The following is a 16,498-nucleotide window of genomic DNA, read 5'->3' on the forward strand; positions in this document are numbered from 1 at the left end:
AAATCACATTTAATCAATCAATACAATAATTCAATCACCGCGGAAAACTCATATAATTTATTTATCAATTAAAATTAATACATTTTAGAAACATTTTAACTAGAAGGCCAGGCAGCAGCTATTAGCCAACATGCCTCTGTCTTACTCAGTACATAAACATATGCTCATATAATAAAAACATAGGTCTAAATTATTTTTTAATTTATTCTCAGGTGACTACCCTGACTGTCTTCTGAGATTGAGGGCGTTCTTTTCCAAGTATTCACAAATCTGCCATTGGCAAATGTTTTGCAGGGTAAAATTAGCTTTTCTTATTACAGACAATGCCTTCAGGCAGGGTTCAAAAATATGATATTCATATGAATTTCCAATATATTAAATACCGATTTTCATAGTTTAAGCCTGACCCGTGTGAGCGGGTATCTTGTAAGACATTGGATCATTTAAATTAAATAATTTAATGATCTTCGTCTTATCTCTTATCTTTCCTCTCCCCGATGGAGGTAGGAAAACATCGTAGCAATTGTCACTTTGTTGGTAGCTGCCCTGAACAAGGACTGAGTGTTGCAATGGAACCAGTCACGCAAGTTCTTTAGCTAAGAGATTCACCTTCTGCCTGCACCTTCAATTCTTCCTTGTAGAATAACTTGTAAAATGTTATAATTTTTGCCTCTCATTGCATACCCAAAGAACTCAAATTTTCTTATCTTTATGGTCTTCAGTACCTCTTTCTTTATCTTTTTTCGAATGTCATCGTTTTGGAATCTATACACCCAGGAGATTTTTAATATTCTCCTGTAGCACCACATTTCAAAGGCTTCGATCTTTTTTTAAGTGTTTTGGGTAAGTGTTCACGTTTCGACGCCGTAAAAAATACTAAGAAGACGTAACATCGCGCATTCGGAGGTCAAAATGAAAGTTTCTACTGCAAAGAAGGTCACGCATCCTGAAAAAGCAGACTCGCGCCATCTCTATTCTGACTTTGGTCTCTTGCGAGTGATCCCATTCATTCATCCAGCATCCTAAATATTTATATTGATGGACTTGCTTAATAATCTGCGCTTGAAGTTTTAGTCTTTCAGAAGGTTTGTGGCTTTTTCCGAATAACCATACATTGAGTCTTGGAAATATTCATTTCTAGACCTTTATTCAAACTTGACATGTGTACTTTGTATAATAATAGCTGCTGGCTTTCCATGCTATGTGCTAGAAGGACAGTGTCATTCCCGTATCGGATAATGTTTATAATTTGTCCATTTATGCTAATGCAAACTGTTAGTTCACTTAGCGAATGATCATTCAAATAAATTTTTTCAATGAGAAATTTAAGTAATTCCATTTATTCATGGCTGATTAATTTATTTACATTTAGTGTGATGTTTCCCCAATTTGTTAATTGCTAATTGGTCAATTTGTATTCCTTATGAAGTTTCAGCATTTTCCCCATCTCTGATTGACCTATATGTATTTAAATACATTTATTCGGTCCAGTTGGATCAAGTTTCATTCCATGTCAAATCAAATCATCCATTGGCCCGGCCCTATTTGCATTGAAATGGATTGTACGCCCGCCCATTGGTTTATTTGAATTTTAATTAGTTTCCTTATTCTGAAGATATTTGATTTCGAAGTAACATATTCGGAGCAAAGTTGACTCAGTTAGATTCAATTTCTATTTCATTGGAATGAATTTCTGTAGAATATATAATGAGGAAGTTCAGTGCCATGGGAAATTGGATATAAAAAATGTTTTCTTAAACGTGGTAAAAATTTGAGCGTTACATTGTACAGCAATGATTTCCCGAAAGTGTTTAGCATGTTTGTAAAGTTCAACTTTTAAATATTGGAAACAAAAAAAAATTGTTTGTCGTTCCTACAAACCACTTCAATCATGTCAAACGATGACGTAGAACGCCTGCAAGTCTGCAGTTTGTACTGTAAACGTCAGTTAAACCCATGTTTTCTTTGCTTCTTGTCAGTTATGTTTCACCGTTCAGATGTGTTTTGATTACTCACCGATCGGAACTTGTGACGTTGTAGGGGGTGTTATTTCAATGTGTTGGTACAGATTTTCAAAATTAAAAAAAATCATAGTGATGGTAATACAAAACAAAAAATTTTTTTTTTTTACTTAGTTTGATTAATTAAAAATATATATTTAATAAAACCACTGAACTTCCTCATTATAGATAGCATTGATTGATAATCATTCCAACTGTCCATTTTTAGCAAGTAGCAGTCCCTCGTATACGAGTTTCAATACCCGTCAGATTCGTGTTCCCAGGAGAGGAGAGAGTTCATAGAGGCCAATCCTGCGGTGGACCAGTTCTCCAGAGGGTCTGGAGGAGAAGTGGGTTCCTCGCTCCTATGTTGTACCTTCCCCTTGCTGTGGTGAGCAGACTTGACTCTCTTCCTTGGTCCGGATCTGGCTTCCTCACTGACGGGCACCATTGGGGCCACTCTAAAAGAAAATAAATCAGATATCGAGATAAGCAGATATTTTGGTAATGATGGAGAAGTTCTTTGAAAAGTGAATGTAGAAGTCTAAACATTAACAGGGTTTATAAATGGTCACTTATAATAATTTAATTATTTTTAAATAATTAATAAACTTGATCCATGAAGAGCGTACAAAAGCACACGTCTTGTCGTGCTATTTTTGTATAGCCAGTCCTCCAAGAACGTAAGCTCATCAACTCAAATGTATGGTGAGATAAAAAACAAATCTTGATCATTATTTTTTGTCTTTTCATCAAACTTTTACTACAAATGTAAAAAGTGTAAAAATACATTCTGCAAATTCACCTATTGTAGCGAGCGGTCTTAGGCCGAACCCTGGTTTTTCTCTTCTCCACTTTCCTCCTATCCTTGCTGTAAGTTCCATCTTCATCAGCACATCGGTTCTCTGAGAGATCATTGTTACCACTTTCTACTTCTACGCCAGATCCTTCTCCTGTAAATATCAAATATACCTCTTATAAAACCGTTTATATATTTTTTTTTTTGCACCTCAACAGGCCAGGAGGTCCAATTACAATATGGTGAATTACAATACAGAACACCCAGACTTGAGAAAAATCACGTTAAATTTTTGTGTTCTCACCGAAAATAAAACCGGGAACCTTCCGTGCGTGAGTCAAATATCTTAACCACTATACCACAGAGGCCGCCAGTTTTGAATAAATTGCACTTTAAACCTTATCTTTATAGAATGAAATTTTTTTACAGATTTGATGGTTAATACCCATCCACAATTTTTCTTTCTTCTCTCACTCATATAGTGTCCACGCGGCTCGACTGTGGAATCATTTCCCATCCACTATCAAATATGTTTCCACAGTAACTCTGTTTTAATCATTCCTGAAGAAACATCTCCTTTCTATTCCTTAATCTCTCCACTTTTCCTCTTTCTTTGTTCCCATTTCCCATTGAAGACTAGTACCGATATTCATTAATTTAAACACATGTATATTGCTTGTCCTATTTTTGTACATATTTAATTGGTGTTTCCTCGCACACATTTTGAAACAGAAATTACATAAATAAAAACTTTTTATTTTATAGCTTGGTTAGAAGAAATTACCATTTGGCAATAAGCCTGCCAATGTACACATGTATTTATAAACAAAAAGCTAAAAAATAATTGTTACAAAATTTGAATCCAAAACGTTAATAATGAAGAAGTTCAGTGGTTTTAAAAAAAAAAAAATTTGTTAATAGACTACCAAATTAAGCCTAAAATTCATATTTTTATGTATCGTATTTTTAAAAGTGTGTTTTTTTTAAGTTTTGTAATTTTTAAATTATTCCGCTCGTGACGTCACGAGTTCAAGTCGGCAAGTTTTCATAGCATTTAAAAAGAGAACCCCGTACCCCTCAAAATACGCTTTTGTTGAAAAACATGGTTACCCAGAAACTGGAAATCTATGACAATACAGAAATCCGTAGCACGTGACAACAAAATAAATTATTTTAATTAAATTACAAATTTAAAAGCTCCAATTAAATTAACTTAACAATAGAATCACCATGTAAAGCGCCCTTGAGGTATTTTATTACGAAAATGGCGCTATATAAGTTATCCATAATAAATAAATAAACGCTTGGCAGCAATGGAGTTTTAGTCCCAACATTTATGTATGGAAGTGAAACATGAAACTGGCAAAGGAAGGATGAAAGCCGAGTGAATGCGGTTAAAATGCGATCTCTTAGATGAATGTGCTGTGCTGAATGAACAGGCTGTGCCATGTTAGATGGAGACTATCATAAACAGAGAACACTCTGTTTTCATTTTACATTAATTGGTTTTATATAGATTCCCTGTTATTAAGTATGTATATTATTTTTTTGCAATAAATTTATAAATAAATAATAATGTATGACAGGGTTACGAATGATGAAATCAGGCGAGAGTGTAAATCTGAGTCAAGTTTAATTGATAAGATTAAGAAAAGGTCTCTGAGATGGTTTAGTCACGTAGAACTAATGGGCGACGAAAGAATGGTGAAACAAGTATATATGGCGAAAATGAACGGTAACGTGAGACGAGGACGACCAAGGAAGACGTGGCATGATCAGATAAACCAAAATCTCAAGTCTGGTCATGTCAAAAGCAGACAGAACCGAAGGGCATGTATGACAAGATGTATGAATATGGAAGAGGCTAGGATTGTATGCCAGGATAGACGTGTATGGCGGTCCATTCTCTCTGCCTACCCCTACAGAAAAGTGGCGTGATAGTAGTAGTAGTAGTAGTTGTTCACCTGAACCTGTGACATTTTAAAGTAGTTTATTTTTGAGAAACTTTGCCAAACAATCAAATGCTCCAATTTTTACCGCATGTAGGAAAACTATTTATATATCCAATTTGCTGTAGCACTGAACTTCGCCATTTAAGTCAAGAATGCAAGATTTTCAAAAATTTCAAAGAAATCAATTTGATTTAACAATGCCGTACCGATAAAGTAATGACTATAAATTTAATTGAATTATTTTTATCTGAATGATCTTTTTACTAAGTGTTACTGGGTAAATACAAGAATTTATATAATTTTAACTAAATGAGTGCAAATAGAAGTACAAATAAAATAAGTATGATAATAGTATGGCTCTACTTTTATCAACTACCTGATTATCCTGTTAACTTCTTTATCCTATTCAGTGAGTTTGTTACCTTTGATGATGACGGCTTTCTCTGCGATGGTGTCCATGTGGCGGACAGTCAGGGCCGGGGTGCCGTCTCCGACAGCTTGCTCTATGTTGTGAGGTCGGACATCCTTAAGAGCGAGGGTCTTTCGAATCTCCGCCACTTCTGACTCGTGAGACACATTCGCTATTCTGCAAAGACAGAAATTACATTTTTTGTTGGAATTATTTTTGGTAGGTACGTGGGTTTCTATTACCCTTTAAAAATTAAATTCATCAAGTATATTTATTTAAGTTTTGTAAATTGGCGGGTTTACTGCCAAATGATAATTTCTTTCAACCAACTAATAAAATAAAAATATAAGTTTTACTCTCAAATGACTGTGCTAAAAAAATTTTCTGGAAACCGTGCAGTTATGTCGTGTCAAATTATGAAATATTTTTTAAGTATTTTTAACGTCAACATCAAAATCAGTCCAGTCATTTAGAAGTTCAGTGATATACACACGTATATAAGAATTACATATATAAATATAGGTTTAATGAGTAGTAAAAGTATACATACTTATACATATTTTTTGTTTAGTTTTTTTAATGATACTCAGCTTTGCAGCGGAGATCTGAGTCATTGAACAAGTTCAAATTGTACAATTTCGTATCTTCTTCTTCTTCACCCTTAATCTCTCCACTGCTGGATAAAGGCCTCTTTTAAACGTCTCCATTCCTTACTATCACTCGCTTTCATCAACTATGTTTTACCAGCTATCGAGACAATATCATCGATCCATCTTTTCTGTGGCCTTCCAACACTTCTTTTGTTTGCCCATGGTCTCCACTTTGTTATTCTGAGTGTACACCTACCATCATTTCGCCTTGCCAAGTGTCCTGCCCACTGTCATTATAATTTTTCTGCACGATTCATGATATCCACGACTCTGGTTCGGCGCCTTATTTCTTCATTTCATATTCTGTCTTTTAGACATGGTACACTAAACATCCGTCTTTTCATGGATCGTTGCGAGCATTTTAGTTCCTTTCAACATTCTATAGTTAACACAACTTCTCATATTTTGAAAACATGGTTACTGCTCTTCCGAATAGAGAATTTTGAGCTTTGTGTCTAAGCCAGGTCCATTGCCTCACCTTCAAAACGCTTGATATAGGAAGCTGCAGCGTCCGATCTTGGACTTCTATGTTAGTTATGAAACCAAACCACCTTATGCCTAATATTCTCTTCATTGTTCATTCCCATAAAACGTCAGAAAACAAATAAAATCATTTACCCGCAAGTTGTGGATAGTATTTCGCTTATTGATAGTTCAAATAAAAATACGCACCTGTAGATGTTGGCCTCCGTGTTCTCGTCCAGCCTCTGGTCCGGGTAGTGGTCCCCCTGGGGCGGGGGTCCCTCCAGGGAGCTGCTGGGCTGCAGGCGGAGGCGCGCGCTGCGGACGGCGTGCCCCCCGCGCCCCGCGCTGCGCTTGCTGGCCGAGCGCGCGCGCCGCGTGCGCGCCGAGCGCCCAAGCAGGGGGGCTTCTAGAGCAAGGAAAGTCACACAATCTTGGATTCCATGCTCAAACTAAAACAAGGTGCTGGACTTGGAGGCCTCAGCCTTAGACTGGAGAAAACCAGATTTAACGTAAACCCACGGAAGTATTTCTGAGCAATAGGGTTGTTAGTGGTTGGAATATGTTGTTAAAATCTGCGCTTGTTAAAGATTTTTTAATAATGTGAAAGGATGCCTACTTTGAATAGATTATATATCGCCTGACGGCGTGCATTACCGCCAATCTACAATTTTGGCAAAAATGAATTCTTCGTATTGGAGAATTCTTAACTCTTATTAGATGTTCTCTAATCATACGACATGCGTGGGACCAATAGTAGGCAAGCTTTCTAAAAAGAACATTACATGAGATCGGAGTAAATCATGTGCTAGATTTGATTTTAAAAACGGTTTTTACTGTCTCCTGGAAACAGTTGATTTAGTCGAATGGCGGTAATCGACGCCGACCGACAATATATTGTCGGTACCTATACTGGTAAAACCCTCTAAATCTCAGAGTCACCGATTCGCTAGAGAAGCATTTAAGCTCTATTGCGTGGAACAAAAGCGTTCCAAATTTGTAGTTTGGTTTTTACTTCAACAATAAACGTGTAACGAACGGTTTCGGTGTGCGCTTGTAATTTTCAACCTGAGTACCTACCGCTCATTGTACTACTCTAAACTGCAGCTAACTTCATGGTTGATATTCATGGAATAGTTTTTGTCCGCATGGGCGACTCATTAGCCAGTGGCGTATTATAAGCTCTAAATGCACTATCTACTAAGTACATATTTCCGAGAAAAATCATTTTGAATCTTCGACTCAACAAAAATGTTTTCCACATATTTTGGTCATAAACACACATGAAATCGTTTTAGTTTCTTCAATCGATAAGATTTTTTTTTAAAAATATTTTAAATATTTAATCGATGGCTTTTTTTACCAGAAAACTTATTTCGTTATTTGTAGGGTTTTATTAGATTCTGGTGTGATTTGGTATGCGAATGTAACATATGTAGGGTCCATAGTCCATAGTCGATGACACACACGTGTTAAATTAGTTCACCTGAAGTAGACTAATGACCGACAATGCAATGTCATCATTTTCTATCGAATCCAATACAATTTATGTTACAACTCGAGCAATATTGTACATAAAGACGAGATCGTCGCCCTGCAGTACATTCACATCGTCCCTATCATGAAGAAATGAACTACAAAGGAATATGGTCTATAAAGAGACCAAAGGACGCAGCCAATGTCAGTCAGCTCGTTCAGTCAGCCCAACAAGATCAGTACAGTTCACTCAGTTCCAGCGCTGTTACTTCAACCTGAGGGGTTGACGTAACACTCGTCTGACACAATTCATTATTTATTCGCCATGTAATAAATAAACATTCAAACATCAACATCGCATCTTCTGTCCAATTCCAACTGGGGTATGGGATCACCCCAACAACATATCCTACAATGGTGACCCCAACGTCCCCCGCGGGGATACTATGATGGTATCCAGCAGGACGCTGAACTCAACGGTGCAGAAACATTCTTCAAACGACGCGTTTGAAAACACTGCACTCTACGCCGCATCTATGGAGTATCCAGTTAGACAACATGCAATTATTAGATAGTCCAACAGATTGCCAAGTAGTACCTATTTTATAGCGTAAACACATTGTGTTAGAATCTTGCTTAGATTGATGAATCAGTTATTTTAATAATAATGCATCTCACATAATCATACAGTTCATCTTACCGCCAAGTCCTTCACTGTCGCTGGGCTCCATGGCCGAGAGCTTCTTCTGCCTCTTGTCTCCAGCGCGCCAGTCCACGGTGGGGCCAGCTGGAGTCTCCACCCCAAACAGATTGGTCAGAGCCCCCGCTACGCTCACAGTTGGATTCGGTTTTGTTTTGGGCTGAAAAAGGGGAGTATCCAATAATACTAGCAGGCAATAGTCGGCTATCGTATTCATAAATAAAAAATATGCAAATAGAAAAAAAGACCTACTTAAAATATTTATATGGCTACATATTCGCAAGCGTACACTTGACAGCCAAAAATATGTTAAATATATGATTTTTAACCCATGGCCCTTAAAATATAGCTTGATTAGAATGACAGTTGTTGTCCGAAATAGTGACGACATAACTTTTTAGTGACGTCTAAAGAGTGATTTATATTGACACACGAAAAATCATTTGTCTCTGGCATGTTTTTTTTTTTTTAATACAATGCTTGACATATAAATCAACATAAATATATAAAATCAGCTTTAAAACTAAAAAATAAATAAACGTTCTTACAAGGTTATATCATTTTGCAAAAACGTTAGAGATGGGACAAATTAATCAATGTAAATTGATATAATAAAAAAATAATTCATTTGATGTTGTTCATGAAAAAAGTATAAATGTCTTATTTTTTGTTGAATAATTGTCTTAAACACACTATAATAGGCTTGTTTTTGCGTTTTTATATCAATTTTCGGAAACAGAGTTTCATGTTTGCATGAACAAACTGATCAAATCAATGAGGAGGTTCAGCGGTTTTTTTCAAATTTTTTATTCGTTAATAGACTGTTAAACTAAGTCAAAATTTTTTTTTTGAATTTTTACATATCGTATTATCGGCGCTACGATTTTTTATAGTTTTGTATTTCTGAAATAACTCCGCGTGTAACGTCAGAGGTTCATTTCCGCTTATTCCCATTCAGTTCTTCCTATTGGTCCAGAAGCGACAAGCAGACCGGAAATCTTCCATAGCTCTCAGATCATGGGTTGATTCACATGAACCAGTGACGTCATTTAAAGTAGTGCGTTTTTATCAAAATATTTTTTATTATTTTTCCGTACATTTTCAAAAATGTTTGCAGTTCAATTTAATGCTTTAATTTTTACCCCGCGTAAGAAAACATTTTTTGTATCCAATTTCCCGTAGGGCTGAAGTTCCTCATTTGATCGGTACATGATCAGTGATCAGTAATTTCCATCACTATTGACATTAGTTTGGCAGCTGTCATTTTAATCAAGCTATATTTTAAGGACAATAAAAATGGGTAAATTGAGAAAAGGCATCAAAATACATAATATAATGCGATGTAACTGTGTAGAATTATTCAATTGAAAATAAATTAGAGAATAGAAATAGAGTATAGCCGAAGAAAAAAAATATTGTCATTTTTTACGGATAAATCTCACCTTTACAATTGGTTCCACTTCCTGAACATGGAACAGGTTGGCTGCTTCCACCGCCAGGGTTTTGATCTTATCCTCGTACTCTGAAGAGTCCTTGGAGTCCGACAGGTGAACTATCTCCCTCAGGGGGTCGCTGTAGACCCTGGGAAGGGCCTGGCCGGGCGGCACCAGCCCCTGGGGAAGGGGTTTGCCGAGGGCCTGAGTGCCCGCGAAGCTGCCCAGGGGTACTGCGGGCGCTGCAACTGAAGACAATATATTAGAGTCAATCTTACATATATAGGGGGGTAATGAGATAATTTCATTCATTTTTCAAAAATAATAAATAATATTTTATTCATACTCTGTTGTTAATAATAATGTTTTTTACAAACAAAACAAAGAAACAAACAAACCATCACGCCGTTTTCCCGTAGGGATAGGCAGAGAGGATAGAACGCCATAACACTCTATCTTGGCATACAGACCTCGCTTTCTCTACATTTATACATTTTCTCATACACTCACGCCGATTATTCCTACTTTTGACATGTCCATCTTCAAGTATTTGATGGACTTGATCCTGCCATATCTTTCTCGGTCTTTATCGTTTTCTGCATCCATCAACATTAGCATCGTAGATCCTTTTAGCCGTTCTTTTGCCGTCCATTCGCTCTACATGTCCAAACCAACGCAGCACCCCTTTCTTGATTCTGTCGATAATGTATGTCTCAGCCTTACACACTTCACGGATCTCGACATTTGTGCACCTATCATACATAGTTTTACCACACATTCGCTTGAGGGATCGCATTTCGACAGCATTTAACCTACTTTCATCATCATTTTGCCAATTCCATAATTCGCTCCCATACATTAGAGTTGGCACTAGAACTCCGTTATGAAGTGCTAGTTTGGCCTCCTGCGATAAACATTTGTTTGCCAAAGTAGATTTCAGTGCACCGTTCACCCTGCTCCCGGCACTCACCCACTTTTCAATATCTTTCTCGGCCTTTCCGTCCCTAGTAAACATACTTCCCAGATACACAAATTCTTCTACCTGATTCAGAATATCTCCGTTCACGCTGATCTCACATTTAGTTATATTTTCATCCCTTTTAAAAACTATCACTTTTGATTTATCAACATTCATAAGCAAATCGCTTTTCTTGCATACATCGTAGACTTTTGTTACCAAGAATTGCAGGTCTTCTTTGCTGCTAGCAAGAAGCACGGCATCACCCGCATACAGAAGACAGTTAACATTTAATATTTTTTACACCCTTTGAAAAGTTTGTCCGAGTATTTTGTTTAGTTTTTTCTGGCGGTTTATTGTATACTTTCAGTGCCTTTAATATTCCCATATCTTTGTAATAAATTCTCACCTGGGTTAGCGCCTGCGGGCAGCTGGACGTTGGGGTTGGCGGCCTGCACTGGCCGCGCGTTGCTCTTCAGCGTCAGGCCGTTTGCGCCGACCATGTCCAGCTCGTGCGTGAACGCCATCACGTCCAGCGCTGTGGAAAGCGCCTCCCCAAACCCACCGGTAATATTCTGGCCGCCCGGCTGCAGAGACGTGTCCGCCAGCGGTCTTCGGAAATATTTATAATATTAACAGCATGGCCAATGAGGAAGTTTAGGGCTACGGGAAATAGGATATAAATAATGTTTTCTTAGTCGCGGTAACAATTAAAACATTTTGTGCTGCCAAGTTTTTCAAATATGTATGAATAAATTGATAAAAAAAATTACTTCGCAACGTCAGAGGTTTATGTGACCACGTGTTTAAAATGGCCTGTAAATTATATTGTTATTAAGCTTTTGTGGCAACCGGTGATAGATTTCCGTGTTTGGGATTAGCCATGTTTTTTGACATTTAGCGGGCTTGGGGTTCAAATTTTAAATGTCAGAAACAAAAACAAATTGTTGTGTATAGAAAAAAATCTGATAATGTCAAACGATGTCATAGAATGCCTGCAAGTCGGCGGTTCGCACAATAGACGTCAGTTAGATCCACGTTTTCTCTACTTCTTGTCAGTTTTGTTTCTCGTTCAGGGCTGGTATTCCAAAGGCTCCCGCGGCCGTAGAAAAACCATTTAGCTCGTGTATTTACATACAAAATACGCAAGATGAAAGTGATTTCTACGCGCACGAGAGCGTTTGGAATATCATCCCAGGGCCCCGATTACAATGGAAAGTTAAAATTTCTCTTAAATTTTTTCTACAAAGTAAAATTAAGTTTTCTGTATGAAAAGTAGAATATGCATACAATTTTTTCATCCAAACATGGGAATTATAGGTTACCGACGAAGATAGTTTAAATGTTCATTCAGTAGACACTCTTTATAAAAAAAATTATAATATACAAATTTATAAAGAAGAAATGTAAAAGAATTTGAGATGAATAAGTCACTCAGATACCAACGTAATATTAAAATTCCTAAATTCCACACAAGTCATGGTCAAAATAGCTTTGTCTTCAAAGGTGTAAAAAAATATAATAATCTTCCCATGAACTAAAAACTATTAAAAATAAAAAATAAATTTAAAGTTTTTTTTTTTAAAAGAAATATTTGCGTTTTTATAATTTACGCAAATATTTAATTTTGATGGCCATTTTCAACGAGTTGTAAATAACTCACTATTAGAAAATGGGAATCAAGTTGGTGTAGAGTGGGATTCGAACCACGAACCTTTGATCCGTAAGTCCGAGACACTAGCCACGGGACCACAACCCGATTTTAAAAGTTAATTTTAATAAATTTTTTGAACACGTGTAAAAACAACATTAAATTTTAATTAGTATGAATGTAATATTGTTTTATGTATTTTCTTTATATATCCTATGTTTTTATTTTTTTTCTCATGTACTCGTATTTAAAATGATATAAACTCCTTTATATAAAGAACTAAAACAGTGTAAGTCACTCTCCAAGCTAGTCTCTTTTTTGGAGAGTTACAGTGATAACATTTACCAGATGTGTAAAAGTAGATATGTTTAGAATTTTACAAAAAACATGTACTTTTTATGAGATTTATTAATAAAAAAAATATATACTCATTTTCGTAAACAAATATCAGTTTTTCTTTATTGACAGTCGAACATAACTTTGTTAACTTCCCATTGTAATCGGGGCCCTGTGCCTCGTTATCTTCATCTGTTTATATCGAGACGGTATACTTAACTTCTGTATTATTTCTATCTTACCTCCGTGTGTTCTACCTACTTGTCATATCGACATCATATGATCGAAACAAGCCAATGGAATGACCGCAAACAATTAGTCCGCGTTCCTTACGTCATTAACATTTAAAATAGTTCTTATTTTTTAGTTTAAATATGCTTCTGTAATAAAAAGTGCTCACATCAAAGCGATTATAAACTCCAATAAATCCCAATTTAAGCAAAAAATGCTCGCTTGAACATGAATTTTGCATGACTTTTGGAAATCACCTAGACGGTACGCTTAACGATCGTCTGTATGTATCTACCGATCGACTACAAAACCGGCTCCTTTAACATTTCGATACATACCCCGGAAAGATAGTAAAAAAGATGGAAAAATATAATAACTGAATATTTTTTTAGAGTGGTAACTTTCAAACGCCTAGATACTCTTATTTGTTAATAGGACATAATCTAGCGACATTATTTTCACATCTAGGCGTTCGTTTTATTAAAGTGAATAATGAGGGTAGATACAGTCATTTTCAGTACTTACTTGGTGGGTATTTTGGTAGGAGTGGATATGGAAGCTCTTCCCCACATTATTCTGCGCAGATCTTCACCGGTCATACCTCTCTTTCTCAGCTCGTTTATAGTCACTTTGCCAACGCGCTGGGAAAATACATAAATGATTCAATGTTTCTACTGATTTATTATAATAACAAAGATGGAACATATACTTCTTTACCTAAATGCCACAGACTTAATGGCAACTCATTGAACATTTTCAAACCTTTGTAGTAAAAGTTGTTCTGAGTTCCAGTCAGTGTCACCTTAGGAAGCCAGAAATCACTTCCACTTCTCATTCCATACTTATTATTATTATTCAGTCTTTGCTGGTGCGCCTATATCTCATGTACTGCTTTTTGTCTGCTTTCTTCTTCAAGTGCGAATTGGTGGTGAACGAAAGTTAGACAAAAGCTTGGAGTATATACTCTAAGGACAAAAGTGATGGTATTTGAAAGGGGAAGTGAGGTTACTGATTCCATAATAAATGTAAACAACGAATGTCTTCAACAAGTAGAAGAATTTGTGTATCTGGGAAGCATGTTTTCAAGAAATGGAAGTGTAGAAAAAGATGTTGAAAGGAGAGTGAATGCGGGCGACAAAATGAAAAGCGTACTAAGCAAAGAAATTGCTAATAAAAATATGTCAATTGAAGCTAAACTGGCAGTGCACAATGGAGTTTTAGTCTCAGCACTTAAGTATGGAAGTAAAACATGAAAGTGGCAGAGAAAGGATGAAAGTAGAGTAAACAGAGTCGAAAAGCAATCTCTTAGACGAATGGGTAACAAATTATGAAATCAGGCAAGAATGCAAATCTGAGACAGGTATAATTGATAAGATTTAGAACGATTATCTGATATGATTTGGTCATGTAGATGACGAAAGAATGGTATAACAGATATATATGGCGAGAATAAACGAAAACGTAGGACGAGGACGGCCAAGAAAGACATGGCATGATCAAATAAACCAAAATTTTAAGTCTGGTCGAAACGTTCTGTTTTTAAATTTTGAGCCTCACCTTCCAGTTGGTGACGGCGCCCTTCCTCTGCTTGGCGCGCGTCTTGGCCTTGGACTTGATGACCATGACCCCGCGCTGCTCGTAGCGGGGGTCGTCCGAGGGCCCGAGCCCGATGGAGTACTCCTGCAGGTAGTGGTGAGCGTCCGACTGGGGCACGGCTCGCTCCAGCGTCACCACGATCTTCGCCCACTGGAACCAAATGACATTCATTGTATTGATCGGTTACTTGTACGCAGAAACGCGATTTTACAGGAGAAGGAATTAGAGATATTTTCAACCAGTACTATAGACAGATTAAAAAAAAAAATTCTCTTAAAAACAATTAAATACCCCTCAATATGAAGCACCTACATTTTACCTTTGGACGTCTGTCAATGGTAAAGAATGTCTACTTTCGATGCATATATCTGTCAGCCCTCTTCTAGAATATGCCTCCGTGGTCTGGTCTCCATTCTATGTCAATCGCATAAATCACATTGAATCAGTCCAACATCGCTTGCTTCAAAAAATAGCGTGGATGCTCGGACTAGAGAGAGATAATTATTCTTATGCTGAAATAGAGTCAATGTTAAATATTTCTAGTCTACAAAAACGTAGAAATAATATTGACTCCATATATATGTTCGGCATACTAAATGGTATAATCGATGTTCCATCATTACTGGGACAAGTTAAATTCAATATTCCGACTCGTAGATTGAGAAACAATGAAGTACTGTTCATCGATCAGCATAGAACAAACTATGGCCTTAATTCTCCAATGAACCGTCTTTGTCATATTGTAAACTCAAGACAAGATCTGGACTTTTTTGGTTTAAGTTTACAACGATTTAAACGAGCACTAAATAAATAGTCCAGTTCTTGTCTCAATGTCCCTTATGTTTGTCAATGCTTCTATTTTTTTTTTAAATGTTTTAAACTATTCTTTTATCATAATATTTAAACCTTATAAATTGTATACATGGACCATGTCCGTTAATAAATAAATAAAATTAAAAAAAATAAAAAATATGATAAGTGATTGTCCGTTTTTGATATTACAAGTAGTTTATTTATTTAATAAACGCCCAGAGTGCTCTTACAATATACAGTGAAAATAACAAAAATAAAATCATAACTTTTGCACTTAACATGTAATTCATTCTAAAAAAAGAAAAAGGAAATAAAGAGAAGATGAATGGAGAAACATTTAATAGGGGAGAATTGAGGGGATGGCCATTCGATGGATAGGATAGCTAATTTGATAGCAGCAGGAGTGGTGTGGAGCCAGTCCAACAGCTCAGCATAATTATTAGCCGTTCTGTGGATGCTCACTAGGGGAGGGGAGAATGGCGGGTGAAGTTTGTTCTATTGTACCAGCGTTGCCAGATCTACCGATTTTTCGGTAGATCTACCGATTTCGGGAGCAATCTACCGGTCTACTGAATTCGATTGAAATTCTACCGATTTTTATACATTTCCTAGTTTTTTCCACAGAACAAAATTTCAATGCAAATAAAACGAATTCATATTATAATAATTTATTGCTTGTTTGCTCACTTCGATTGCCATCAGTTGCTTATTTAAAAAACTGCTTATCTATCGTACATAAGTATACAATGAATGACATATTGATTATGGAATTGGCTAGTATTGTCGAGTATAATATGGTAAAATAAACCATGGCATAGAATTTCATGACATTATTGAAAAATGTATATATGTCTATTTTATGAAGTGAAATGTAGAGGGATCACTTTTCGTATTGAAAATAATATAAATGGTTTTATCTTCAGTTAAATATCCATTTAAATTTAGTTGATCATTGTTTTAATAATTTGTTCAGTACTTCAGCAGTTAGCCGTTTTTATTGAGTTTTAAGTTGCACTGAAAGAACTTTAAAAG

The 16,498-nt window shown here is 36.3% G+C and overlaps 1 protein-coding gene across 1 annotated transcript in view; it reads right to left on the reverse strand.

Annotated features, from left to right (window-relative positions):
* Positions 1-16,498, reverse strand: part of iav (transient receptor potential cation channel subfamily V iav) — a 54,309-nt gene continuing 37,811 nt past the window's right edge. The window contains exons 13-21 of the mRNA XM_088229212.1: positions 14,615-14,803; positions 13,583-13,698; positions 11,249-11,451; positions 9,891-10,129; positions 8,449-8,608; positions 6,483-6,681; positions 5,174-5,337; positions 2,806-2,953; positions 1-2,461 (exon numbers count right to left, since the gene is read on the reverse strand). Of these exons, the coding sequence (XP_088085338.1) occupies positions 2,257-2,461; positions 2,806-2,953; positions 5,174-5,337; positions 6,483-6,681; positions 8,449-8,608; positions 9,891-10,129; positions 11,249-11,451; positions 13,583-13,698; positions 14,615-14,803 (1,623 nt within the window). The 3' untranslated portion in view covers positions 1-2,256. The remainder of the gene's footprint in view (positions 2,462-2,805; positions 2,954-5,173; positions 5,338-6,482; positions 6,682-8,448; positions 8,609-9,890; positions 10,130-11,248; positions 11,452-13,582; positions 13,699-14,614; positions 14,804-16,498) is intronic.

This window comes from Micrasema longulum, unplaced genomic scaffold (assembly GCF_059751315.1).
Source record: "Micrasema longulum isolate JH-2025_06_02 unplaced genomic scaffold, ASM5975131v1 h1tg000644l, whole genome shotgun sequence".
NCBI lineage: Eukaryota > Metazoa > Arthropoda > Insecta > Trichoptera > Brachycentridae > Micrasema > Micrasema longulum.